This window comes from Equus caballus, chromosome 25 (genome assembly GCF_041296265.1).
Source record: "Equus caballus isolate H_3958 breed thoroughbred chromosome 25, TB-T2T, whole genome shotgun sequence".
NCBI classification, from domain to species: Eukaryota; Metazoa; Chordata; class Mammalia; order Perissodactyla; family Equidae; genus Equus; species Equus caballus.
The window spans coordinates 33,297,402-33,323,229 of record NC_091708.1 but is presented as its reverse complement, the minus strand read 5'-3'; the positions used below and the strand labels follow the sequence as shown (position 1 = coordinate 33,323,229).

At 40.9% G+C, this 25,828-nt stretch overlaps 1 protein-coding gene and 1 long non-coding RNA gene across 8 annotated transcripts in view; one reads left to right on the top strand and one right to left on the bottom strand.

The window, feature by feature from the left end:
- LOC102150413 (uncharacterized) overlaps window positions 1-22,817 on the bottom strand; it is a 97,143-nt gene extending 74,326 nt beyond the window's left edge. For 2 of the 7 annotated variants that reach the window (XR_002803866.2, XR_002803867.2), the window contains exons 1-3: window positions 22,708-22,794; window positions 18,921-19,031; window positions 242-340 (exon numbers count right to left, since the gene is read on the bottom strand). This is a non-coding gene — a long non-coding RNA (uncharacterized lncRNA). Of the gene's footprint in view, window positions 1-241; window positions 341-18,920; window positions 19,032-22,707 lie in introns of all 7 variants that reach the window. The other 5 variants (XR_002803865.2, XR_002803868.2, XR_011432587.1 and 2 more) reach the window with 4 other exon arrangements.
- Window positions 22,385-25,828, top strand: part of STOM (stomatin) — a 28,145-nt gene continuing 24,701 nt past the window's right edge. Inside the window, exon 1 of the mRNA XM_005605751.4 lies at window positions 22,385-23,013. Coding sequence (XP_005605808.2) covers window positions 22,953-23,013 — 61 coding nt within the window. The 5' untranslated portion in view covers window positions 22,385-22,952. The remainder of the gene's footprint in view (window positions 23,014-25,828) is intronic.

Sequence of the window (25,828 nt, the reverse complement as noted above, 5' to 3'; positions counted from 1 at the left end):
AAATGTCAATTCCTCTAAGAAACTTTTTTATTATAGTGCTTATTACATATTTTTCTTCATCTGTTTCTCCTCCCTGACTCTCTCGAGACAGAAACCTAATAACCAACATATCTAGTAACATAGTAACCAAGGTACAGGGAAGACTTTTCAAAGAACTCATCTAATAAAACCAACAGCCCTACTACCATCCTCAAAGGAGACACTGTGAAATAATTGAGAGCTTAAGAATTTATAGGCTCACCTGCTTAGGAGAGGAAAGCTGTGGAAAAGCTGGAACAGCTCAGGTTGCTAAGTACAGGCAGAACTGGTCTTCCAGGAGATAACCAAACTACTTTCACCCCTATCAAAAAAAAATGCCCTTTTGAAACTGTCTGAATCTCTTTTTACATCCTTATAATGAAAGAAATTCTTTCAAATTTAAATTAATTAGGTGTGAACAGGCATGCTTCTTAAAAATAACAATTATATCTGAAAATGTTAAGAGGTTGGCTGTTAATAAACCGTGTACTCCTTAGGGCAAATCAAGTCAATGAAGTTACTTTTTTTCTAATATCAGAGACTCTGCAGGAGAGGAATGTAGGTAATTTTGGTGTAAAGAGAGCTTGGATGGGAGAAGACATGCTTGGATGGATTGGGACAATGTGGTAATCAGGGTAATTAGCACCTGGCACTATGAAGTAGAAGAGAAGCAGATAAGAGAAGTGAAAGGATACCAAGGACAAAATGTACCCAATTTACAAACTGCCTAGGATCGCTTCAAGACACAGAACCACATCTTTCGCTCTCGTTTCTGCACTTCACCCCTTGCTCTCTGGTTAGTACCGTGGTTCACCTGCTCTAAATTAAGGATTACGTGAAGGATTCTAAGAGGAAGCTTCTTTTCAAGGTGAACGTCACTAAATACCATCACTGTGCTGCTCACTTTCCTTACAGTCACAAAACTGTGCCTTCCCAATGCTCCTATTGGTACTGTTGAGGGAACAATTAACTTTCTGCTACTTTGGAAGGTCCTGAATTCTCAGAAAAGACTTGTGCCGATTTCACCACCTGAATAAAAATCTGAAATACAGGTAAGAATGATTCAAAGACTGCATAAAACTGATTAACTTCACTCAAGGGAAAAAAATCACCGACACAAACGCTTTTACTAATTACCGTATTGCCACTCTATAAAAACATGGTAGCTTTACATTTAAACAAATGATAGTTCCACTAACTGAATTTCCACCACCTTGTTGAATGCTAAGCCTAATTTAATTTTATTTTTTGATGAAATTTGTGTAAAATCACCCCTTAGTTTTATGAAATCCAGATAATATAGACTGTTTGCCATGATTTGGTGCATAGCTTGTCTTTTTATTTTCTTTTCAATCCATGTAAATTTGGTAAATAAATAATAAAGTAGAACAAACACAGCGATAGCTCTCCACTTCTTTTCTTCCAGTTTCCACTTCTCCATCAAGAAACCGACGTTTAGAGGAAATGTGGGACGACAAAAAGTCACTTTGTTTTTATATTTCACAAAAAAACCACCAAAAGTGCAAGGAAAAAGGATTCAGTATTTCTTTTAATTCCTATATAGGCTTTGACTAGCTTTAAGTAACCACAACCCCTATGTTCGGTACAGATTAAAAGAGACCTTATATTTAGACCACTTTAACTTTTTAGGAGATGTGGAATAAACATTTAATTTATCTTTAGTTGAATCTCAGTGTTTACCATTAAAAAAATCACACAGCACTGAGAGGCATAAAAGAAGACTTGAATAAATGTTGAATAAATGACCCATATTTGTGGGTCAGAAAACTGGTCCTTCAACCACCCATGCAACGCCAACTTCTGCCAGAGCTCAGCTTCCTTAGTTAGGCCTGTCATGAAATACCCAGGGATCTCCTGGTTCACTTAACTAGTCAACTAGTATCTTTGGAATTTTTCTTTCAATCTGAGCCACCACCATCATCTCGCTGCCTTTCAAACTCTATACATCACTTTATCCTGAGTTTCCTTTGCCTAAAAATGACCCTGCTGCACTTGAGTCATAATTTCTACCCTCATGCTTCCCTCTTTCTGATCCTTTTAGCTCTGTTTCCTCCCATCTGTCTTAAGAGCAACTCTTGAAAACAAATGCGAGTCTACAATTGCAGAATAATGACAGAGAGCAAACCAGAACCATCTGGGGAGCTTTTTCAAAATATAGATACCCAGAGCCTGACCATCAGGTACTTCAGTTCACTAGGTCTTGGGTGGGGCCTCAACACATGATTTTGAAAAAGTCTCCAGAAAACTCTGATATACCTCTCTGAAAGAGAGGTGTTCTCTGAAACTATTTTTAGGCTTTTACTTGAAGAATCTATATGCATAAGGGATGGGGGCAGATTTGAAATCAAAAAGATAAACATCAAATTAGGAAACTAAAAAAGTTGAAATTATTGGTACAGTAGTCATTAATGCTACACGCTGATGTCTAGTTCTCACCTCTTTCCTAAACCCAGAAAACTGCCCCTTTCCCTGCTTGTTTGAAGTTAGACCTGGCCGTGTTACTGGCTGTTGCCAAGGAAATGAGAGCAGCAGTGGCATGTGTCACTTCCAAGCAGAAGTCTTTAAGGGACAGTATACAAGTCACCATCTCCCCTGTTTTCCTTGCCTTGATGATGGTGGAAGCACGTGTCGAGATGGAGCCTCCACCAGCTGAGGTCCCTGGGTGACTATGATAAAAAGCCTCTGTCATCAAAATGTCAGTACAACTGAAATCTCACAAGGTTGTAATCTATCATAACATTAATAATAATAATTTTTTAAAAAGCCTCTGTCATCCCAGTTAGGACATGAAATGGGAGGAAGAAATAAACTTTTTTTGTGATAAATCATTGAAATATGAAAGTTGTTCATTAATGCAGCATAATCTACTCTATTCTGACTGATAAACTGGCAAATCTTTTCTTCACGGAGTCTAAGCAATTAAAAGAGAATTGGTCCTATCTTCATCAATAACTAAAAATTTACAAACACAGTGTTGAATAGAGGGAAATGAGGGAAATTTAGGCTCAGAGAGACCTAAGTTTAAATCCGTGGTATCACTTGCTTGTTGTAATAATAAAAATAGCATATAATGACTGTATAATATACAATTACTTTTAGTAACCACTAACATTTATGAAGTACTTACTATGTACCAGGCACTGTGCTGAGCACTTTGCATGGATTGTTTCACTTACTCTTATATTTTACAGATGAGAAAATGAAGTTTAAAGAAGTTAAATAACTTCCCCAAGGTCACAAAGCTAGGAAATAGTGGAACAAGGATCTTAATGCAGGCAATAAAGCCACAAAGCCTGTAACCACTACTCTACACTGCCTCTCTGTGTGACTTTGACCAAATCACGTGACCTCTTTGAATCTGTTTCCACAATTTAGAATGGGGTTGAGAGCTGCCAGGCAGGGTTTTTATGAGGTTTAAAAGAGATAATTGGATAAAGCAATTAATAGGATTCCCGGCATATAACAGAAATTTAAGACATGGTAGCTATTTTTTTTTTTCAATTTATTTTAGTGAGGTCATAATTTTTTATAATATTGTGTGATTTCAGGTATACATTATTATTTATCAATTTCTGTATAGACTGCATCATGTTCACCACCAATAGTCTAATTTTTATCAGTCACTACATATATATGACCCTTTACCTCTTTTGCACACACCGCAACATCCTTCCCCTCTGGTAATCATCAATCTGTTCTCTTTATCCATCTGTTTGATTATTTTCCACATATGAGTGAAGGCATGCAGTGTTTGTCTTTCTCCATTTGGCTTATTTTGCTTAACATCATACCCTCAAGGTCCATCCATGCTGTTGCAAGATGGATGATTGTGTCTTTTTTATGGCTGAGTAGTACTCCATTGTATATATATACCACTTCTTTATCTATTCATCAGTTGATGGGCACTTGGATTGCATTCACATCTTGGCTATTGTGAACAATGCTGCAATAAATATAAGGGTGCATACATCTCTTTGGATTGTTGATTTCAAGTTCCTTAGATAAATACACAGTAGTGGGATAGCTGGATCGTATGGTATTTTTATTTTTAATTTTTTGAGAAATCTCCACACTGTTTTCCATAATGGCTGTACCAGTTTGCATTCTCAATAGCAGTGTATGAGGGTTCCCTTTTCTCCACATCCTCTCCAACATTTGTTATTTTTGGTCTTGGTGATTATAGCCATTCTGACCGATGTAAGGTGATATCTCATTATAGTTTTGATTTGCATTTCCCTAAAAATTAGTGATGTTGAACATCTTTTCATCTGGCTGTTGGCCATCTATACATCTTTTTTTTCTTTTTTTGAGGAAGATTAGCCCTGAGCTAACATCTGCTGCCAATCCTCCTCTGTTTTGCTGAGGAAGACTGCCTGTGAGCTAAAATCCGTGCCCATCTTCCTCCACTTTATATGTGGACACCTACCACAGCATGGCTTGCCAAGCAGTGCCATGTCCACACCCGGGATCCAAACCAGTGAACCCCAGGCCACCGAAGTGGAATGTGCATACTTAACTGCTGCAGCACTGAGCTGGCCCCTATAAATCTTCTTTGAAAAAATGTCTGTTCATTACATCTGCCCATTTTTTGATTGGGTTGTTTGTTTTTTCATTGTTGAGTTGTATGAGATCTTTATATATTTTGGAAATTAACCCCTTGTCAGATATATTATTTGCAAATATTGGCTCCCAGTTGGTGGGCTGTCTTTTTATTTTGGTCATGGTTTCCTTTGCCTTCCAGAAGCTTTTTGGTCTAATAGAGTCCCATTTGTTAATTTTTTCTCTTGTTTCCCATGCCTGAGTAGACACGGTATTTGAAAATATGCTGCTAAAACTGAAGTCAAAGAGTGTACTCCCTATATTTTCTTCTGGGAGTTTTCTGATTCAGGTCTTACATTCAACTCTTTAATCTATTTTGAGTTAATTTTTGTGTATGGTGTAAGATAATGGTCTACTTTCATTCTTTTCCATGTCCCTGTCCTGTTTTCCCAACCGCATTTATTGAAGAGACTTTCCTTTCTCCATTGCATGTACTTGGCTACTTTGGAGATTAGCTATCCATAGATGTGCTGTTTTATTTCTTGGGTTTCAATTCTGTTCCGTTGGTCTGTGTGTCTGTTTTTGTGCCAGTACCATGCTGTTTTGATTATCATAGCTTTGCAGTATATTTTGAAGACAGGGATTGTGATGTCTCCAGCTTTGTTCTTTTTTCTCAGGATTGCTTTAGCTATTCGGGGTCTTTCATTGCCATTGGGATTCTGATTGGAATTGCATTGAATCTGTAGATTGCTTTAGGTAATATGGACATTGTAACTATGTTTATTCTTCCAGTCCATAAGCATGGATATCTTTCAATTTCTTCATGTTTTCTTTTATTTCTTTCAATGTCTTATAGTTTTCAGTGTACAGGTCTTTCACCTCTGGTTAAATTTATTCCTAGACATTTTATTCTTTTTGTTGCGATTGTAATGGGATTGTATTCTTGATTCTCTTTCTGCTAGTTTGTTATTAGTGTATAGAAATGCAACTGATTTTTATAAATTGATTTTGTACACTGCAACTTTGCTGTAGCTCTTGATTATTTCTAATAGTTATCTGGTGGATTCTTCAGGATTTCTATATATAGAATCATGTCATCCAAAAACAGCAGGAGTTTCACTTTTTTCTTTCCAATTTGAATACCTTTTATTGCTTTTTCTTGCCTAATTGCTGCGGCCAATATCTCCAATACTATGTTGAATAGGAGTGGCAAGAGTGGGCACTCTTGTCTTGTTCTTGTTGTCAGAGGGATAGCTTTCAGATTTTCACTGTTAAGTATGATGTTGGCTGTGGGCTTGTCATATATGGCCTTTATTATGTTGAGGTACTTTCCTTCTATATGCATTTTATTGAGAGTTTTTATCATAAATGGATGTTGGATCTTAAATGCTTTCTCTCCATCTATTGAGATGATCATGTGATTTTTATTCCTCATTTTGTACATGTGGTGTATTACATTGATTGATTTGTGGATGTTGAACCATCCCTGTGTCGCTGGAATGAATCCAACTTGATCATGGTGTATGATCTTTTCAATGTATTGCTGTATTTGGTTTGCCACTATTTTGTTAGGGATTTTTGCATCTACATTCATCAGTGATATTGGCCTACAATTTTCCTTCTTTGTGTTGTCCTTGTTTGGTTTTGGTATCAGGGTGATGTTGGCATCACAGAATGAGATAGGAAGTGTTCCATCTTCTTCAATTTTTTGGAATAGTTTGAGAAAGATAAGTATTAAATCCTCTTTGAATGTTTGGTAGAATTCTCCAGAGAAGCCATCTGGTCCTGGACTTTTGTTTTGCAGGAAGTTTTTGATTAGTGTTTCAATCTGTTTACTTGTGATTGGTCTATTCAGATTCTCTATTTTTTTCTATTTCTTCTTGATTCAGTTTTGGGAGGTTGTACAAGTCTAAGAATTTATCCATTTCTTCTAGGTTATCAAATTTGTTGGCATATAGTTTTTCATAGTATTCTCTTATAATCCTTTGTATTTCTATGGTACCAACTGTAATTTCTCCTCTTTCATTTCTAATTTTATTTATTCGAGCCTTCTCTCTTTTTTCTTAGTGAGTCTGGCTAAGGGTTTGTCAATTTTGTTTATCTTCTCAAAGAATCAGCTCTTAGTTTCATTGATCCTTTCTACTGTGTTTTTGGTCTTTATTTTATTTATTTCTGCTCAAATTTGTACTATTTCCCTCCTTATGCTGACTTCAGGCTTGTTTTGTTCTTCTTTTTCTAGTTCTATTGGGTGTGGTTTAAGATTACTTATTTGAGATTTTTGTTGTTTGTTGAGGTAGGCCTCTATTGCCATGAATTTCCCTCTTAGGAGTGCTTTTGCTGCATCCCATAAGAGTTGGTATGTTGTACTTTGATTTTCATTTGTCTCCAGATATTTTTTAAAATTTTTTTTATTAAGATTATGATAGATTACAACCTTGTGAGATTTCAGTTGTACATTATTGTTAGTCACGTTGTGGGTACACCACTTCACCCTTTGTGCCCTCCCCCCACCTCCCCTTTTCCCTGGTAACTACTGATCAGTTCTCTTTGTCTATATGTTAACTTCCACCTATGAGTGGAGTCATATAGAGTTCGTCTTTCTCTGTCTGGCTTATTTCGCTTAACATAATACCCTTGAGGTCCATCCATGTTGATGCAAATGGAATAATTTTGTCCTTTTTTATGGCTGAGTAGTATTCCATTGTGTATATATAGCATATCTTCTTTATCCAATCATCAGTTTCTGGGCATTTAGGTTGGTTCCACGTCTTGGCTATTGTAAATAATGCTGTGATGAACATAGGGGTGCAAGGGACTCTTGGGGTTGCTGATTTCAGGTTCTTAGGATAGATACCCAGTAGTGGGATGGCTGGGTCATAAGGTATTTCTATTTTTAACTTTTTGAGAAATCTCCATACTGTTTTCCATAGTGGCTGCACTAGTTTGCATTCCCACCAACAGTGTATGAGGGTTCCTTTTTCTCCACAACCTCTCCAACATTTGTCACTCTTGGTTTTGGATATTTTTGCCAATCTAACGGGTGTAAGGTGATATCTTAGTGTAGTTTTGATTTGCATTTCCCTCATGATTAGTGATGATGAACATCTTTTCATGTGTCTATTGGCTATACTTATATCTTCTTTGGAGAAATGTTTGTTCATGTCCTCTGCCCATTTTTTGATCGGGTTGTTTTTTTTTTGTTGTTAAGCTGTGTGAGTTCTTTGCATATTATGGAGATTAACCCTTTGTCAGATAAGTGGCTTGTAAATATTTTTTCCCAATTAGTGGGCTGTTTTTTTGTTTCAATCCTGTTTTCCCTTGCCTTGAAGAAGCTCTTTAGTCTGATGAAGTCCCGTTTGTTTATTCTTTCTATTGTTTCCCTCAACTGAGGAGTTATAGTGTCCGAAAAGATTCTTTTGAAACTGATGTCAAAGAGTGTACTGCCTATATTCTCTTCCAGAAGACTTATTGTTTCAGGCCTAATCTTTAGGTCTTTGATCCATTTTGAGTTTATTTTGGTGTGTGGTGAAAAAGAATGGTCAATTTTTAATCTTTTGCATGTGGCTGTCCAGTTTTCCCAGCACCATTTGTTAAAGAGACTTTCTTTTCTCCAATGTAGGCCCTCCGCTCCTTTGTCGAAGATTAGCTGTTTATAGATGTGTGGTTTTATCTCTGGGCTTTCAATTCTGTTCCATTGATCTGTGCACCTGTTTTTGTACCAGTACCATGCTGTTTTGATCACTGTAGCTTTGTAGTATGTTTTGAAGTTGGGGATTGTGATGCCTCTGGCTTTGTTTTTCTTACTCAGGATTGCTTTAGCAATTCGCGGTCTTTTGTCGCCCCATATGAATTTTAGGATTATTTGTTCAATTTCTGTAAAGAATGTCCTTGGGATTCTGATTGGGATAGCGTTGAATCTGTAGATTGCTTTAGGTAGTATGGACATTTTAACTATGTTTATTCTTCCAATCCATGTGCATGGAATGTCTTTCCATCTCTTTATGTCATCGTCAATTTCTTTCAAGAAAATCTTGTAGTTTTCATTGTATAAATCTTTCACTTCCTTGGTTAAATTTATCCCAAGGTATTTTATTCTTTTCGTTGTGATTGTGAATGGGATTGAGTTCTTGAGTTCTTTTTCTGTTAGTTCATTGTTAGTGTATAGAAATGCTACTGATTTATGTATGTTGATTTTATACCCTGCTACTTTGCTGTAGTTGTTGATTGTTTCTAATAGTTTTTCTATAGATTCTTTGGGGGTTTCTATATATAAGATCATGTCGTCTGCAAACAGCGAGAGTTTTACTTCTTCATTACCTATTTGGATTCCTTTTATTTCTTTTTCCTGCCAAATTGCTCTGGCCAACACTTCCAGCACTATGTTGAATAGGAGTGGTGAAAGTGGGCACCCTTGTCTTGTTCCTGTCCTCAGAGGGATGGCTTTCAGTTTTTGTCCATTGAGTATGATGTTGGCTGTGCGTTTGTCATATATGGTCTTTATTATGTTGAGGTACTTTCCTTCTATATCCATTTTATTGAGGGTTTTTATCATAAATGGATGTTGGATCTTGTCGAATGCTTTCTCTGCATCTATTGAGATGATCATGCGGTATTTGTTTCTCATTTTGTTAATGTAGTGTATCACGTTGATTGACTTGCAGATGTTGAACCATCCCTGTGTCCCCGGTATAAATCCCACTTGATCATGGTGTATAATCTTTTTGATGTATTGCTGTATTTGGTTTGCCAGAATCTTGTTGAGGATTTTTGCCTCTATGTTCATCAGTGATATCGGCCTGTAGTTCTCCTTCTTTGTGTTGTCCTTGTCAGGTTTGGGGATCAGAGTGATGTCGGCTTCATAGAATGTGTTAGGGAGTACTCCATCTTCCTCAATTTTCTGGAATAGTTTGAGAAGGATAGGTATTAAATCTTCTTTGAATGTTTGATAGAATTCTCCAGAGAAGCCGTCTGGTCCTGGACTCTTATTTTTGGGGAGGTTTTTGATTACTGTTTCTATTTCTTTACTTGTGATTGGCCTATTCAGATTCTCCATTTCTTCCTGATTCAGTTTGGGGAGGTTGTAGGAGTCTAGGAATTTGTCCATTTCTTCTAGGTTGTTCGATTTGTTGGCATATAGTTTTTCATAGTATTCTCTTATGATCCCTTGTATTTCATTGGTATCTGTTGTGATTTCTCCTCTCTCATTCCTAATTTTATTTATTTGAGATTTCTCTCTTCTTTTCTTGGTGAGTCTGGCTAAGGGTTTGTCGATTTTGTTAATTTTTTTCGAAGAACCAACTCTTTGCTTCATTGATCCTTTCTACTGTCTTTTTTGTTTCAATATCATTTACTTCTGCTCTTATTTTTATTATTTCCCTCCTTCTACTGCCTCTGGGCTTTGTTTGTTCTTCTTTTTCTAATTCTGTTAGGTGTCGTTTGAGGTTGCTTATGTGAGCTTTTTCTTGTTTATTGAGGTGAGCCTGTTTTGTAATGAATTTCCCTCTTAGGACTGCTTTTGCTGCATCCCAAATGATTTGGTATGTCATGTTCTCATTTTCATTTGTCTCCAGATAATATTTGATTTCTTCTTTAATTTCTTCAATAATCCATTGTTTGTTCAGAAGCGTGTTGTTTAGTCTCCACATTTTTGCACCTTTCTCTTCTTTATTCTTGTAGTTGATTTCTAGTTTAATAGCATTATGATCAGAAAAGATGCTTGATATTATTTCAACTCTCTTGTATTTATTGATGCTTGCTTTGTTTCCCAAAATATGGTCTATCCTTGAGAATGTTCCATGCGCACTTGAGAAGAATGCGTAACCTGCTGTTTTTGGATGAAGTGTTCTATATATATCTATTAAGTCCATCTGGTCTAATTTTTTATTTAATTCTATAATTTCCTTGTTGATTTTCTGTCTGGATGTTCTGTCCATTGGTGTTAATGGTGTGTTGAGGTCCCCTACTATTATTGTATTGTTGTTGATGTCTTCTTTTAGTTCTGTTAAGAGTTGCTTTACAAATTTTGGTGCTCCTGTGTTGGGTGAGTATATAATTATAAGTGTTATGTCTTCTTGGTGGAGAGTTCCTTTTATCATTATATACTGTTCCTCTTTGCCTTTCTTTATCTGTTTTGCTTTGAAGTCTACTTTGTCTGATATTAGTATAGCAACACCTGCTTTCTTTTGTTCATTATTAGCTTGGAGTATTGTCTTCCATCCCTTCACTCTGAGTCTGTGTTTGTCTTTGGGGCTGAGGTGTGTTTCCTGGAGGCAGCATATTGTTGGGTCTTGTTATTTAATCTATCCTGCCACTCTGTGTCTTTTGATTGGAGAGTTCAATCCATTTACATTTAGAGTGATTATTGAAATGTGGGGGCCTACCACTGCCATTTTATGTCTTGTTATCCGGTTTTCTTCAATTTCTTTTGTTTCTCGTCCCATGGTTTAATCTGTTCTGATGGAGAGCTGCTACTCTCTGTTGTTGTCCTTCTACTTATCTCCTTTGCTCTTGGTTTTGTAGCCCCTTTCCTCTTTTTGATTTTTTCAGGAATGAGGGTTTTCCTGAGCATTTCCTGAAGAGGAGGTTTTGTGGCAATGAACTCCCTTAATTTTTGTTTATCTGGGAAAGTTTTTATTTCTCCATCATATTTGAATGATATTTTCGCTGGGTAGAGAATTCTTGGCTCTAGGTTTTTGTCCTTCAGATTTTTGAATATATCATTCTACTCTCTTCTAGCCTGCAAAGTTTCTGCTGAGAAATCTGCTGATAGCCTGATGGGGGTTCCTTTGTAGGTTAATTTCTTCTGCCTGGCTGCCCTTAGGATTTTCTTCTTGTCGTTGACTTTTGCTAGCTTCACTACTATATGCCGTGGGGTTGGTCTTCTTGCATTGCTAAAGTTTGGAGATCTATTGGCTTCTGTCACATGAAGTTCCATCTCCCTCCCCAGGTTTGGGAAGTTCTCCGCCATTGTTTCTTTGAATAGGCTTTCTGCCCCCTTCTCCTTCTCTTCTCCCTCTGGTATACCTATAATCCTTACATTGCATCTCCTAATTGCGTCTGATAATACTCGGAGAGTTTCTTCATTTCTTTTTAGTCTTACTTCTCTCTCCTCCTCTGCCTGCAGCATTTCTATATTCCTATCTTCCAAATTGCTAATTCTTTCCTCCATATTATCGGCCCAACTGTTCAGTGCATCTAAATTTTTCTTAATCTCCTCTATTGTGTTCTTCATTTCCAGTATTTCCGTTTGGTTCTTCTTTATAGTATCAAACTCTTTTGTGACATAGCTCCTGAACTCGTTGAGTTGTCTATCTGAATTCTCTTTTAACTCATTGAGTTTTTTAATGATGGCTGTTTTGAAGTCATTGTCATTTAAGTTATATATTTCATTTTCTTTGGGATTGTTTTCTGTGTATTTGTTCTTTTCCTTCTGTTCTGGAGATTTAATATATTTTTTCATATTGCTTGATACTGTAGATTTGTGCCTTCGCATACAGATAGAGTTTAGTTACTGCTTCCACTTGTTTCTACTGGTGTGCTGGGGGAGCAGCTGTTTATACTGCACCAACCAGGAACCCTATCAGCTGTTGGTAACTGGGCCTGGGCCCCTCCTCATAGCCACAGTGGTCCTGTGGGTTCCCTCTTCAGCTGTGGGGGCCATTGCAGGGGGGCTTCAGGCTGCTGGTGCCTACTGTTGCAGACCACCTAGGCGTGCTCCCTCCTTGGGGTCTGCAGCAGTGTTATGGGCTTTTCCAGCGGCCAGGGGCAGGATCACTTATATTTGCAGCTCCGTCACTCTCGGCACCCACAAAATCTCACTTGTCCACTATGGGTCACAGCAGAGCTATGGGCATCTTCTGCAGTCTGTGGTTAGCTCACCTAGCTATGCTACTTTTGTCCCAGGGTCTTCCAGCTTTGTGGCTGCCAGATGGGTGCGCTCTACTAGCGCTGTGCAGAGGCTTTCACTGAGGCTGCTGTGAGACTGTAGGGTTTCCCCCTGGGCTATGGAGCTGGGTCACTGGAACTCCACCCAGTGCCAATCCTCTCCCCCAGGATCTTGGGGAGCACCTTGCCCTGTCTGGGGGATAGCTGGAGATCTTGAGTTCAGTGGCAGCTGGCCGGCTGCTGCCCTGCCTGGTATTCTCCTCTCCAGGACCCTCCCAGTGTTGTGGATGCTGGGAAGGGCCTCTCTGCTAATGGCAGGCAGAGACTTTGTCTGCTGCCCAGGTGGAACTCCAGAGCTTCCCCCCCGGGCTGCGGAGCCAGTTGCTGGAGCTCCGCCCAGCTCCAGTCCTCTCCCAGGAGATCTCCGGTAGTCCCGAGCCCCGCCCAGCAGTCAGTGGGGCTGGCGGCAGCAGTTGGAGGGCCGCTGCGCCATCTGGGATTCTCTCTGGGACCCTCCCGGCATTGTGGACACTAGGCAGGGCCTCTGCCTGCTAATGGCGGGCAGAGGCCCTCCCTGCTGACTCAGGTGTGCAACCCCTGAGCTTCCCTCTGGGCTTAGGTGTAATTGCAGGGGGCTTAGGTAGGGCTCCGGTCACCTGTTTCCACCGTCACTCCTCTGGTGTGTGCTCCCTCCTGCCCTAGGTGTGCGTCCATGTTCTGGGGGCATCCGCTGGAAGAAAGCCGCTTGCAGGTACTAAGCTGTTCAGGGTCGGGGTCGGAGACTTTTCACCTATCTCCACCTCCCCCCAGAGGGAAGTCCATCCGCCCGTCGATGTACAGCAGCATGGGTCTCTCAGGCGTCCTGAGATGCTATATGGATATCCTTTGTTAAGCAATGAATGTCCAATTAGCTGTAGATTCAAAGGGGAGAGACAAAGAAGACTACTCACGCCACCATCTTCGATCTTCCTCTCCAGATATTTTTTTATTTCTCCTTTGATTTCTTCATTGATCCAATGGTTGTTCAATGGCATGTTTTTTAGTCTCCACACATTTGTGACCTTCCCAGCTTTTTTCTTGTAGTTGATTTCTAGTTTCATAGCATTGGCATTAGAAAAGATGCTTGATAGGATTTCAATCTTCTTAAATTTGTTGAAGATTGCCTTGGTTCCCAGCATAAGGTCTATCTTTGTTAATGTTCCATGTGCACTTGAGAAGAATGTATATTCTGCTGACTTTGGATGGAATCTTCTATATATATCTATTAAGCCCATCTGGTCTAGTTTTTCACTTAAGTCCACTATTACCTTTTGACTTTCTGTCTGGATGATGGATCCATTGATGTAAATGGGGTGTTGAGGTCCCCTTTTATTATTGTGTTGCTGTTAATTTCTCTCTTTAGGTCTGTTAAAGTTGCTTTATATACTGGTGCTCCTGTATTAGGTACATATATATTCATAAGTGTTATGTCCTCTTGATGGACTGTCCGTTTTATCATTATATACTGCCCCTTTTTCCCTCTCATTGCCTTTTTTATCTTGAAGTCTGCTTTGTCTGATATAAGTATGACAACATATGCTTTCTTTTGCTTGCCATTTGCTTGGAGTATCATCTTACATCCCTTCACTCTGAGCCTGTGTTGTCTTTAAAGCTGAGATGCGTTTCCTGGAGGCAGCATATTGTTAGTCTTGTTTCTTAATCCATCAAGTCACTCTGCGTCTTTTGATTGGAGAATTCAATCCATTTACATTTAGAGTGCTTATTGATATATGAGAGCTTAATATCGCTACTTTATCTCGTTTTCTGGTTGTTCTATATTTCCATTGTTTCTCTTGCCTTGTATTTCTGACTTCCAATTCAGTTTGGTGCTTTTCTGTGATGGTTTTCTCCATTTTCTCTTTATGATTTGTGTCTGTTCTGATTTTTTGTTTAGTGGTTACCATGAGGCTTGTATAAAAGATGTCGTAGATGAGATAGTCCATTTTCTGATAGTCTTTTATCTGCATTGTCTTAAGCAGGTTCCATCCCTTTCTTCTTCCCCTTCTGAGTTATTGTTGTCACAAATTATTGTTTTGTGTTATGAGTTTGTAACTAAATTGAAGTGTTTATAGTTATTTTTGATGTTTTCTTTCAATTTATCTTTTGTTATAATTGTTTGCTAGCCTATTCTGATAGAGACCTGAAATTTTCTGGTTTTGTCTATTTATCTCCTTGCTCAAAGCTTTGTAAACTGTTGCCTTTTTGTTTTAGGTATGAGAGCATCCTTGTTAATTTCTTGTAAGGGAGGTCTAATGGTGATGAACGGCCTCAGCTTTTGTTTATCCAGGAAATCTTCTATTTCTTCATTGTATCTGAAGGGTAGTTTCACTGGATAGACTATTCTTCACTGAAAGTTTTCTGTCTTTCAGTATTTTGAATATATCATTCCATTCTCTCCTAGCCTATAAGGTTTCTGTTGAGAAATCCGCTGAAAGCCTGATAGGGGTTCCTTTGTAGATTATTCTCTTCTGCCTTGCTGGCCTCAATGTTTTTCTTCATCACTGACTTTTGCTAGTTTTACTATTATATACCTTGGAGAAGGTCTTTTTGCATTGATGTAATTAGGAGTTCTATTGGCTTTATGTACCTGTAAATCCAGTTTCTTCCCCAGGTTTGGGAAGTCCTCAGCTATTATTTCTTTGAACAAGCTCTCTGCTTCTTTCACCCTCACTTCTCCCTCTTGAATACCTGTAATCTGTATGTTGCATTTCCTAATTGAGTCAGATATTTCTCAAATAATTTCTTCATTTTTAAAAATCTTAGTTCTCTTTCCTCCTCCATATGAAGCATTTCTATATTTCTGTCCTCTAAAGCACTAATTTTTTCCTTCATAATGTCAGCTCTGTTTTTTTTTTTTTTTTGAGGATTCTAGATTTTTTTTTATCTCATTGTATTCTTCATATCCAGAATTTCTGTTTGCTTTTTTTTTTTTAAAAGAGTTTCAAGGTCTTTGGTGAAGTATTCCTTCTGCTCCTTAATTTAAGTCCTGAGCTCATTGAACTGTCAGTTTCTGAGTTTTCCTGTAACTTGCTGAGTTTATTTATGACTACTATTTTGAATTCTGTGTCACTTAGATTGTAAATTTCTATGACTTCTGGATTGGTTTCTGGAGACTTGTCATTTTTCCTCTGCTCTGATGTGTTACTGTATTTTTCTCATGAAGTGATCCTTTGCTAAAGCATTTGTAATAGTATTTGGTCACAGATTCCACCTGCCACCTCTGATGGCGGACAGGAGCTGTGTTTTCTGAATCCATGGAGACTGTTGGAAGTTGTACTGGTAGAGCGCCTCTGCATTTGCCCACTGGCTGCAGCCTCTTGGCAGGTCACACACACATGCGCAAGCGCTCTGGTGCAGGACCATTGCTTTGGCAGGGGACCGGCCAAGCTGGTGCACTAGGCAGAGTAGGAGGGGCATTTTCTTTTAAAGCTTGTCATCTGAGCTAACAACTGTTGCCAATCTTCTTTTTTTTCCTGCTTTTTCTCCCCAAATCCCCCCAGTACATAGTTGCATATATTTTAGTTGCAGGTCCTCCTAGCTGTGGCATGTGGGATGCCAGCTCAGCATGGCCCAATGAGCAGTGCCATGTCTGCACTCAGGATCCGAACCAGTGAAACCCTGGGCCACTGAAGTGGAGCATGTGAACTTAACAATACCATTTTAAATGTGAAACTATTTGTTCTAGGTCTTTTATTTGTTTAACTTCCTCCTTTCTTTTCCTTCCTTATGTAATAACATAACAGTACAAGTACAGATTTTCTACATAGACAATCATGTCTTCTGCAAACAAAGACAATTTTATTTTCTCCCTTCCTGATCTGTATACATTTTACTTATTTTTCTTGTCTTATTTCACTAGCTAGGACTTTCAGTATGATGTTGAAAAGCAGTGGTAAGGGGGGTCATCGCTGCCTTACTCCTGATGTTAGTGGGAAAGCTTCAAGTTTCTTAATATTAAGTATGATGTTCACTGTACATTTTTTGTACATGTTATCAAGTTGAGAAAGTTCTCCTCTATTTCAAGATTATGGAGAGGCTTTATGATGAATGAGTATTGGGTTTTGTCAAATGCTTTTTCTGCATCTATTGATATGATCATGCGATTTTTCTTCTTTACCTTGTTGATATGATGGATTACATTGACTATTTTTCAAATGGTGAACTATTTTATATGTAATTCTTTTTACACATTGTTGGATCAAGTTGATATTTTCTTGAGAACTTTTGCACCTATGTTCACGAGAGATGCTGGTCTGTAGTTTTCTTTTCTTGTAACGTCTTTGTCTGATTTTGGTATTAGAGTAATGATGACCTCATTGAATGAGTCAGAAAGTATTCCTTTTGCTTCTAACTTCTGGAAGAGGTTGTAGAGAATTGCTATAATTTCCTAAATATATGGCAGAATTCACCAGTGAACCCATCTGGGCCTGGTGATTTCTGTTTCAGAAGGTTATTAATTATTAACTCAATTTCTTCAATAGATAAAGGTCTATTCAGATTGTCTATTACATGATTTTTTGATAAGTCCAAAACATTCATTCTACTCTGCGTGTTAAGACCTTTCAGTGGCTTCATAATCACCTTCTAAGTTTGGCAAATGCCTTTCAGTCCACTGTCAGCTCTTATCACTCCCAATCCCTGCATATCTTACTACCTACATTTCCCTAAAAATAGCGAGCTCTGTCATCCTCATATGCATTTACAAGGGTTTTTCTGTATTCCCAAAGCATCTTTTTATAACTTGTATTTATCCTACTAAACTCAGTTTTCCACAGAAGCCTTTTCTGATGTCTACAGGCGCTTAAACTGCCCCATTCAACTTGTTTGATAGGGAAACAAAAATTATGCTTTAAAATTAAAAAAACATCCAAACTTTTAAAGTTATTTTAAATTTTCAATGTAATTAAAGATGTACAATAAAATAAACCATAAAATACTGACCTGGTTGTAGATTATGTCCTTTATAAATTCAGTATCTAAGACAGACACATTTTGACACAGTATATCAACAGCGATACAAACACTGAACAATAAAGTATCATTTCAAGATAAAGGTTAAGTATATATCAAGATTGAAGGCAAACTTGAGTACTCATTTAGGTGTAAGCTTAGATGTGTCAGTTTTGAGGAATGCATTATGAAATGTTTGAGGTGTTTTTTTTCTTTTTATTTATTCTGAGTGATTAAGAGCTCAATCTCTGAAGTCATATAGACTTGGGGCAAACACCATTCATAATCTGTGAGATCTTGGGAAAATGATTAAACCCAGTCTCAGTTTTCTCATGGGATAAAAATAAATAGTAGTTGGTGGTGATGGCAAATAATGGTAACATTACTTGAATTATTACAAATAATTTCATTATATATGCTCCTCTTTCCTTCCACATACAGTGATTGAAAAAATATTTTTTACCATGAGTCCTTAGTGTCCTGCAAATAATAACCTGTTGAGTAGAGAACCCCTTCTCCAACATAGTTCCCTATTATTCGTTTTCATAACTTTGACAAAAGTAGAGTATAGTGGACACTAGATGGAGCAACATTCCAAGTAAAGTAATGCTTCCTAACCAAGAACTTTCCTTTTTGTATTTATTAACAATAAATCATGTCTAGAAAAATAATCGCTCATAATTATAGGTTATCTGATCATCTTTTGTAGTGAAACATACACAGCTTTGAATATCGTAGAGATAGGGATATGAGAAAACAGGAAAGATTTGGATATACCATAGTTCTACATGCTATTATGGGCTGAATTGTGTCCCATACAAAATTCATATATTGAAGTCCTAACCCAGCACCCCCAGTACCACACAATGTGATTCTATTTGGAGATAGGTTCTTTAAAGAGGTAATTAAGTTAAAATGAGGTCATTAGGGTGGGCCCTAATCCAATATGACTGGCGCCCTTATAAGAAGAGGATATTTGGACACAGACACGTACAGAGAGAAGACAATGTGAACACACAGGAAGAGACGGCCATGGACAAGTCAAGGACAGAGGCCTGAAACAGATCCTTCCGTGAGGCTCCTTAGAAGAAATCAACTCTGCTGAACCTTGGTCTTAGCCTTTTTGCCTCCAGAAGTGTAAGAAAAATTAACGTGCATTGTTTAAGCCATCCAGTCTGTGGTACTTTGTTATGGATGACCTAGCAAAGTAACACTTGTGAAAAGAATACTAGAATGTAACCTCCACAAGGGTAGGAATTGTTGTCTTTTTTGTTCATTGATGTATCCCAAGCACCTAGAACAATGTCTGGCACATTATAGGGGTTCAATAAATATTTGCTAAATGAACTAATAAATAAAGCAGGTTAATAAAATTCTTCCCATAGGTGACTCTATTAAATACCACCAATGTTTCAGTAATGCGTCTTATTTTCAAAATACCTGAGAACCTGGAGTCCCCGTGCTCTTACCAAGTGCTGTGGTGTAACTGGTCCGCTGCCACAGCCCAAATGTATAAGATCTTCTGGTGAAACTCTTGTTATGATTCAATTCCTGGAGTAATTTCCTGAAGAAGAGAAGAACTAAGAAGACAAAAAAAATGCTGCTGTAATACAATAAATGTGAACTAGTCCACATAGAGAAACAGATAAAACTTGTTAATACCATCATGGGGAAAAAGCAACAGACAGATGTAACTTGCTGGTATTGCTGCTCTTCCAAAAGTATCTGGTTAGCTGATTTCACTAAAGACATTGAGAAAAGCCTGGATTTGCAATTTAAAGGAAAAAAATAGGGGCCTGCCCTGGGGCCAAATGGGTACAGCTCCACGTGCTCTGCTTCAGCAGCCCAGGTTCCTGGGTTCAGATCCTGGGTGCAGACCTACTGTACTCATCAGCCATGCTGTGAAAGGATCCCACATACAAAGTAAAGGAAGACTGGCATGAGTGTTGGCTCAGGGCTAATCTTTCTCAAGCAAAAAATCGGAGGATTGGCAAGGGGTGTTAGCTCAGGGCAAATCTTCCTCAGAAATTAAAAAAACAAGAAAAAATAAATAAGGGCTTTCCTGTTGTTCTTATTAAAGCATTTCTTGTGTGGACACAGGAAAAAGACTAATTAAATTTCCTTCTGAGTTATTCAATTACGGATTCATGGTGCATGTCTGTCTTCGACCTGATCTCCATGTCTTAATGCCATCACTATCACCATCAATCAGTACGTAATTTGGTCCCCTGAATATGCTAGGGAAATAACATCAAAATAAAACACAAAAGAAATGTGGAAAATATACTCTGATTTTACTATATGTAAACATTCTCTAAATAACAGCTAGAGGAAAAATTCACCAAAATTATAGTAGTTCTGTTAGAGGTGACAAGATTTTAAGTAATGCTCTCTCGATTCAAATTATGTGTAATTTTATATAATAAGTCTCCATGTTTAAAGCATAAAGTTCTCAAAAACCATTCTAACTTTTAATCATTACTAGAAGAAAATTTAGGTCTAGAAATTCCCCCAAAGTAAGAAAACAATATGCTAATAATTATTTTAAAAGTATATTTATTCAATACATTTATACAGAACGTACATGGGAAAGCCAGTGTAGGGGAGGAAGACATTTCCTCTACCTAAATGTGGGTTCATCTGGCCGGAGAACGAATTAAATTCACATGAGACAGAATAGCAAGAGAAAATTAAACAAAGCTTTATGAGGAACCATGGCCTGGGGCCTTTCTTCCCGAAGGAAGAAAGGGCACCGAAGAAGTGGGGTGCACAGAATGGTTATATACCCCCAAACAGGATGTTTCACATATGATTGAAATGTCCCTCCCACAATAGTCACAAGATTGCCCTGTCAGCACAGCACTTGATGGACACAGCAGATAGTGGCCTGCTATCTCGGAGGGTGTAGCAGGAGGCAAGTCTATTGTCTTGAGCTGGGTGGTCAAAGGTGAGCACAGGTGAGCACAGGTGAGCAATCAGTTCCTAGCCTAAGGAAAGATGCTTAATCCTTAAAGAAATGCCAACGTTGGGAGGGGGAGGGAAGTCAGCTACAGGAGGTTACCAGAAACAGGCACAATAAAATGCAGATTTAAGTCCTTGCCTTTGGTATTGACTAACAGTTTCTAGAGAGAAGGTCACCTCCTTTCTTCTTCCTGGTACAGAGAGGGAGGCACCTTTTACACATAGAGATTTACCTTACAAATGTAAATGTCTCCTAACAAAGGGCAAGCAAGTTCCACTCCTCAGAGCCTCCTTTCCTGTCCCAGTTTATCAAAAGCAATCAGCCTCAAATAATCCTCATGCCAAAGAGACATATCTTGGGGTGGCCATTTCCAGGTCCCCACACCAGAATACACCAGTTTCATGGACAAGCGAAATTCAGTATTTTAAAATCACAATCTGGAAAGTCTCATCCATCCTGAAAGTAATTTAAAAATCAAGTCAAAGTTTGTTCTCAGTTTTGGGCCTGCAATTAGCTCCTGAGACTGATGCAATCTGAAACCAGAGGCAACAAGTGTTTACTGTGTCTTGGTCCCAAAGGGAGAAGGCTCCTTTCTGATTCTCCAAAAGAGATGTTGTTGGGATTGCCTTTGACTTGAGCAAAGGTACCAGGCAGGAGGACAAACACTAAATTCATTTCGAAATATCATTTCCTTTTCCAACAAAAATTAAAGCTAAATACTTTTTTCTCAATATGCAATTTGTAATCAAGCTGTCCTCTACTAAAGGGTTTAACTAGCTGCTTGCGCATTTGCTCTTCTTTCCTGGGAACCACAGCACAAACAGGAAGTTATGCCTCTGGGGCTTATTCGTTTTGGAATGGAAAAAATGAAGCTGTGGAGTTTTTCAAGGATAATTTAAAGAGGAAGGATCACTAAATTACTGTACTCTCCTCCTTATCTTCTCCAGGAGACTTCTAAACTAAGTGACTGCACAGGGTGTACTCCACCCACAGAAACATAAACAATTTTTCCACCATCTGTGACTGAGAATCAACTTGAGAGCTCGGCACCAGGCTTTTATCACACACCACAGTCTGCACCCCAAAGCAAAGATGATCAGCTGCTCCCTTAACACGTGTTACCACTGTGTAAGACTGCCATTTCATATTACCCAAACACCACAAATACAGCCAAAGATGGAGTACATTGAAAAGAAGAAAAGAGTGCTCCTCGCAAGGGAGATCTTTGTGATCAAGGAATAGCTCTGTATCTCGATTGTGGTGGTTAGACGAACCCATGCATGAGATAAAATGGCACAGAACTATATACACATCCTGTGCCCCTGTCCATATCCTGGCACTGATACTACAGTTAAGATGTGACTTTCGGGAGGGAAACTGGGTAGAGGGTACACACGACTTCTCTGCGTTGTCTTTGCAACTTCCTGTCAATCTATATTTCAAAATAACATGTTTTAGAAAGTGCACCTTCCTGTGTAGATTAACGAAGTTTGAACCTTTTTGATTAAAACAAGTCATGGAGCATAAAACATTGCATGGTTTTCAAATGTGAGGTTGCCGACACAACCCAACAAAAAGCTTGAGGTTGGGAACACCTCTCCCCTCCTCCTGGGATACCCTTTCCCACCTCCCGCACCGCCTGTCCCAGTTCCCAAGGCTGGCTCCTTTTCATCTTTGAGGTCGCATCTTGATGCCACCCCTTTCAGAGGTGTTCCCTCGTCCCCGCAAACCCCGAGATAGCCTCTGCTCTTCTCTTTGGACCGTCCCTGCATCGCGCTCCTCGCGCCGGGAAATGACTCGGTGCGTTTCCCTGTCTGCAGCCCGCGCCTCCTCTGGCCCATGAGCTCCACGAGGACCCGCTGAACCCCAGCAACGAGGCCGCCGGCAGACGCCACGTGCTCCCCAAGGATTCTGTCTGAACAAACGGGCCTCGCTCGAGTTCACTCCCTTCGCCTCGAGGGTGGTCGCCTCGGCCTTGCCCTCCCCGCACCGGTCCTCTCAACTCGGCCTCGGCGCTCTCACCTCGGCCCCCGGTGCCCCTCCGCCTCCTCCCCTCCACTCGGGCCCGCCCCGCCGAGGGAGGGCGCCATTTTCTTTCTCTAATTCGTTGGCCTAGACGGGCGCCTTTTTCTTATTCGCACCTTTTGCTCAGGCCTTCCCCTCAGCCCCCTCCCCAAGATCTTCAGTCGCGACCCCACGCTCTACAGCCGCCACTCTGCCCTTCCGGGGCTGCCAGTCCGGCGGGACCCCGCCTCAGGGGCCGCTGGTCCCTCAGGCCACGCCCGTCAACCCACCTCCCTCAGGCGGTGGACGGAGCTGGAGGCGCCTGCGAAGCGGCCGCGGGGGGAGGGCAGGCTGATGGGCGGGGTCGCGGGGGGCGTGTCCTCCCCGGGACTCGGCGTCGATTGGCCGGGCCGCGGGGAGGGGGCGGGACCGCAGCCTGGGGCTCGGGGCCCCGGTCTGCTCAGGGTTTTCTTGGCAGATCGTGCTCTGGCTCCGGCGACCAGGACGCGAGCGCGGCGACTCCGGCCCGGGCAGCATGTCTGAGAAGCGGCACACGGCAGACGCCCAGGCGCGGCGGCTCCCCGACTCCTTCAAGGGTGAGCCCCACGACCCTAGCGAGGCCCGTGGGGTGGCCCGCCGCCCCCTCCCCTTCCCCTCGCGATCGACCCCCGCCCCAGGTCCCAGGCCCGGCTCGGCTGCTGCTTAGCTGCGCGGCCGCTGCTCACGGCGCGGACTCCCCGCGTGTGTGCCGAGAATGCCGCCCCCTGCCCCCCGGGTCGGGAGTCCGGATGAGGGGTGTTCGGGTGCAGAGTGACGCCCGTGCCCGGCACCCGGTGGCCGCGCGCTCCGCAGGGCGTGTCTCCAGCACCCAAGCCCGGCAGAGACCCGCCTTATCGCCCGGCTGCCAGATGCCAGGCCCCGTGCCGGCGCTGCCCGGTCCTTATCTCGTGTCATGCACGTGGGCGAGGAAATGCAGAAGTGATGGGCGGCCAGCGGCGGCGAGGCCGGGGCTCAAACCTGCGCCCCATGCCCGGGCCTGCGTTTTCACCCGACTCCCCGTTCCTGCCCGCCCCATCCCCGGGGAGGCCACGGCCTCCACCCAGCCTTCGCCCACCCCCGGGGGGAGCCCCCTCCTCCGGAACTGCAGAGAACCCCTGCGTCCCCACCCCAGGCCAATTTCCTGTGTAAGATGCGAGTCCGATCTGCGAGATTTGGCCCCCAGCTCCCGACACACAGTAGGCCGTATTTGCGGAAGAAAAAAGCCTCTTTTTGGCATTCTTCCCCCTCTCTTTCCAGCTTCGATTTCTGCCCCATTCTGCCCCCTCCACTTTATTCCCTTTGTCCTAGGGACCTTGGCTTCGGGGCTTTGGTCCTTCACAAGGAACCCCAAGTTCCCCCACCCTCACTCCCACCCTGCCAGGGCCTCCCCAGTCTTGAAGGCAGAAGCTGTGAGTGGCTGGATCTTGTTCCCCTGTGAAGGAACTGGAACCCTTGAGAGGGCCATCACCTTGAACCTTTATTGGCTAACTCCTCAGGGGGTGGGTGGAGGTTCGTAAAGAGAGGCATAAACCTCTCAGGAGCGCCGATTCCCCTCCCAGGGGCTCTTAGTGATCCAGAGGAATTGTTTCTAAGGGTGGAATTTCAGACAGGATGACATAGTGAAAGAAATTTAGGGGGCTGGGTGGGCTTGTCCAGCAGCCCACCAAGAACACTACACTGGACTCGTCTCTTCTGATTATTTGTAAAGCCAGCCTTGTCCACTCATCCCATCTAAGTCCCATTTCCCCTCCCCAGCGATCCTTGTCTTTAGTTCCTTCCCAGGAGCATCAAAAGAATAATGGAAATCTTCATCCCTCCCTTTTCTCTGCTAAGCACCTTGGAGAGTTATCGTCCCAAATCAGGAGTGTAACAGGGAGGATACGCTTGAAGAAACTGATGCTCCAAGAGGCTCAGTTACTTCCGCGTCACACAGCCTATAAGTAATGGAGCCATATTTTACGTCTGGGTTGGGCTGACTGTAACTTGGCCGTGTAACAGTTGTGCAGGCTGCCTCTTTGTTAGTGAGCTGTCTTTTCCTAGATGGGCAGGAAGGTGGGATCCTTTCCTCCTACCCTGACCTCCTGGTGGGAGACGAAAGCACTCGCAGGACGGTGTTAGAAGTTTGGTGAAAGTGCAGTGGGAAATTTGTTTGTAGACGTTCTCCGGGAATAAATATGATCTTTGTACTTGATGTTCATTTAGTTGTTTTTCGTGGTCACAGACCACTTTGCACTTCTGAGTTCTTTTTCTTGGTTCTACACTTAACTTTTTTTAGACAGAAGTCTTTTAAGAATCTAATGAAAGCTATGCACCTGTCCTCAGACAATTGTACATACAAACAAAATTTTGCTTGGTCTATGTCACCTTTCTTTTAAAAATGTAAATCTTAGAGATCTGGACATTGGTAGGAAAGCCATTACTAGAATTTATCAAATAGAATTTTTCAAGTGCTTGCCATGTGCCAAACACTATCTAAGTGCTTTACAAACAGTATCTACTTGAAATCCCCTAACGGTCCACAACGAGAATGTTGTTATCCACCATTTTACAGCAAGGAAACAGGCTCAGAGTGGGAAAATCAGCACACACCTGTGTGTGATTCAGAGCTGGGCTTCACAACTTGGGCTGTCTCATTTTCCAAACCGTTTTCCCTATCCTTGAGCTAGCTCCAAAATGCACACCCAAACAGGACCTTGTCCAACACCTTCTCTAGAGGTGAGAGAGTAAACAAAGAAGCCTGGGGGAGCCTAGCTTCCATCAAGACCTCTTGGATTAGACCGCTCCAGAGGGCTGCTTCTGAGCAAAGCAGTGGAATGTGAAACCCCAAACTCTGTCCCTGTAGGTTTTTGCTGATGATTAGTCTTAGGAGCATAAATATGACCAAACCTACGGCAAGACCAGCTTTTCTTAAAGCCAGTGCATTTGCTTTGTAATGAAATAATGCAGGTGGATTGCAAAGAGATTTTTTATTATAATTAAGAGCCATGTCAACAGAGCAAATCCCTTTGGGAGAATGCCTGAAAATAAGCAGAGCCAAGGGACCGATTTGTTTATTTCAGTTGTTACAGCCGATCAGACTGGAGAGAACTTTGTAACTTCTTCAATAATTAATCTGAGTTAAACCATCAGTGGTCATAAATTAACTCAAAATGACCACCAAATCTAGTTTTTTTAATGATTAAATATGTTCTTGGTCCCACCCAATGGTGTAGAATTTACACTGTAAAAGACAGTCACTGATTGCCTGGTCAGCTTTGAAGAAAAACACTTTTTAAATGTTGCTACAGTGATAGCAATTGGATTCAAAACCTATTTTTCAGGAAGGTGTGGAAAAACATTTTTCTCAAAACTATTGTAACCACAAAAAAGTAA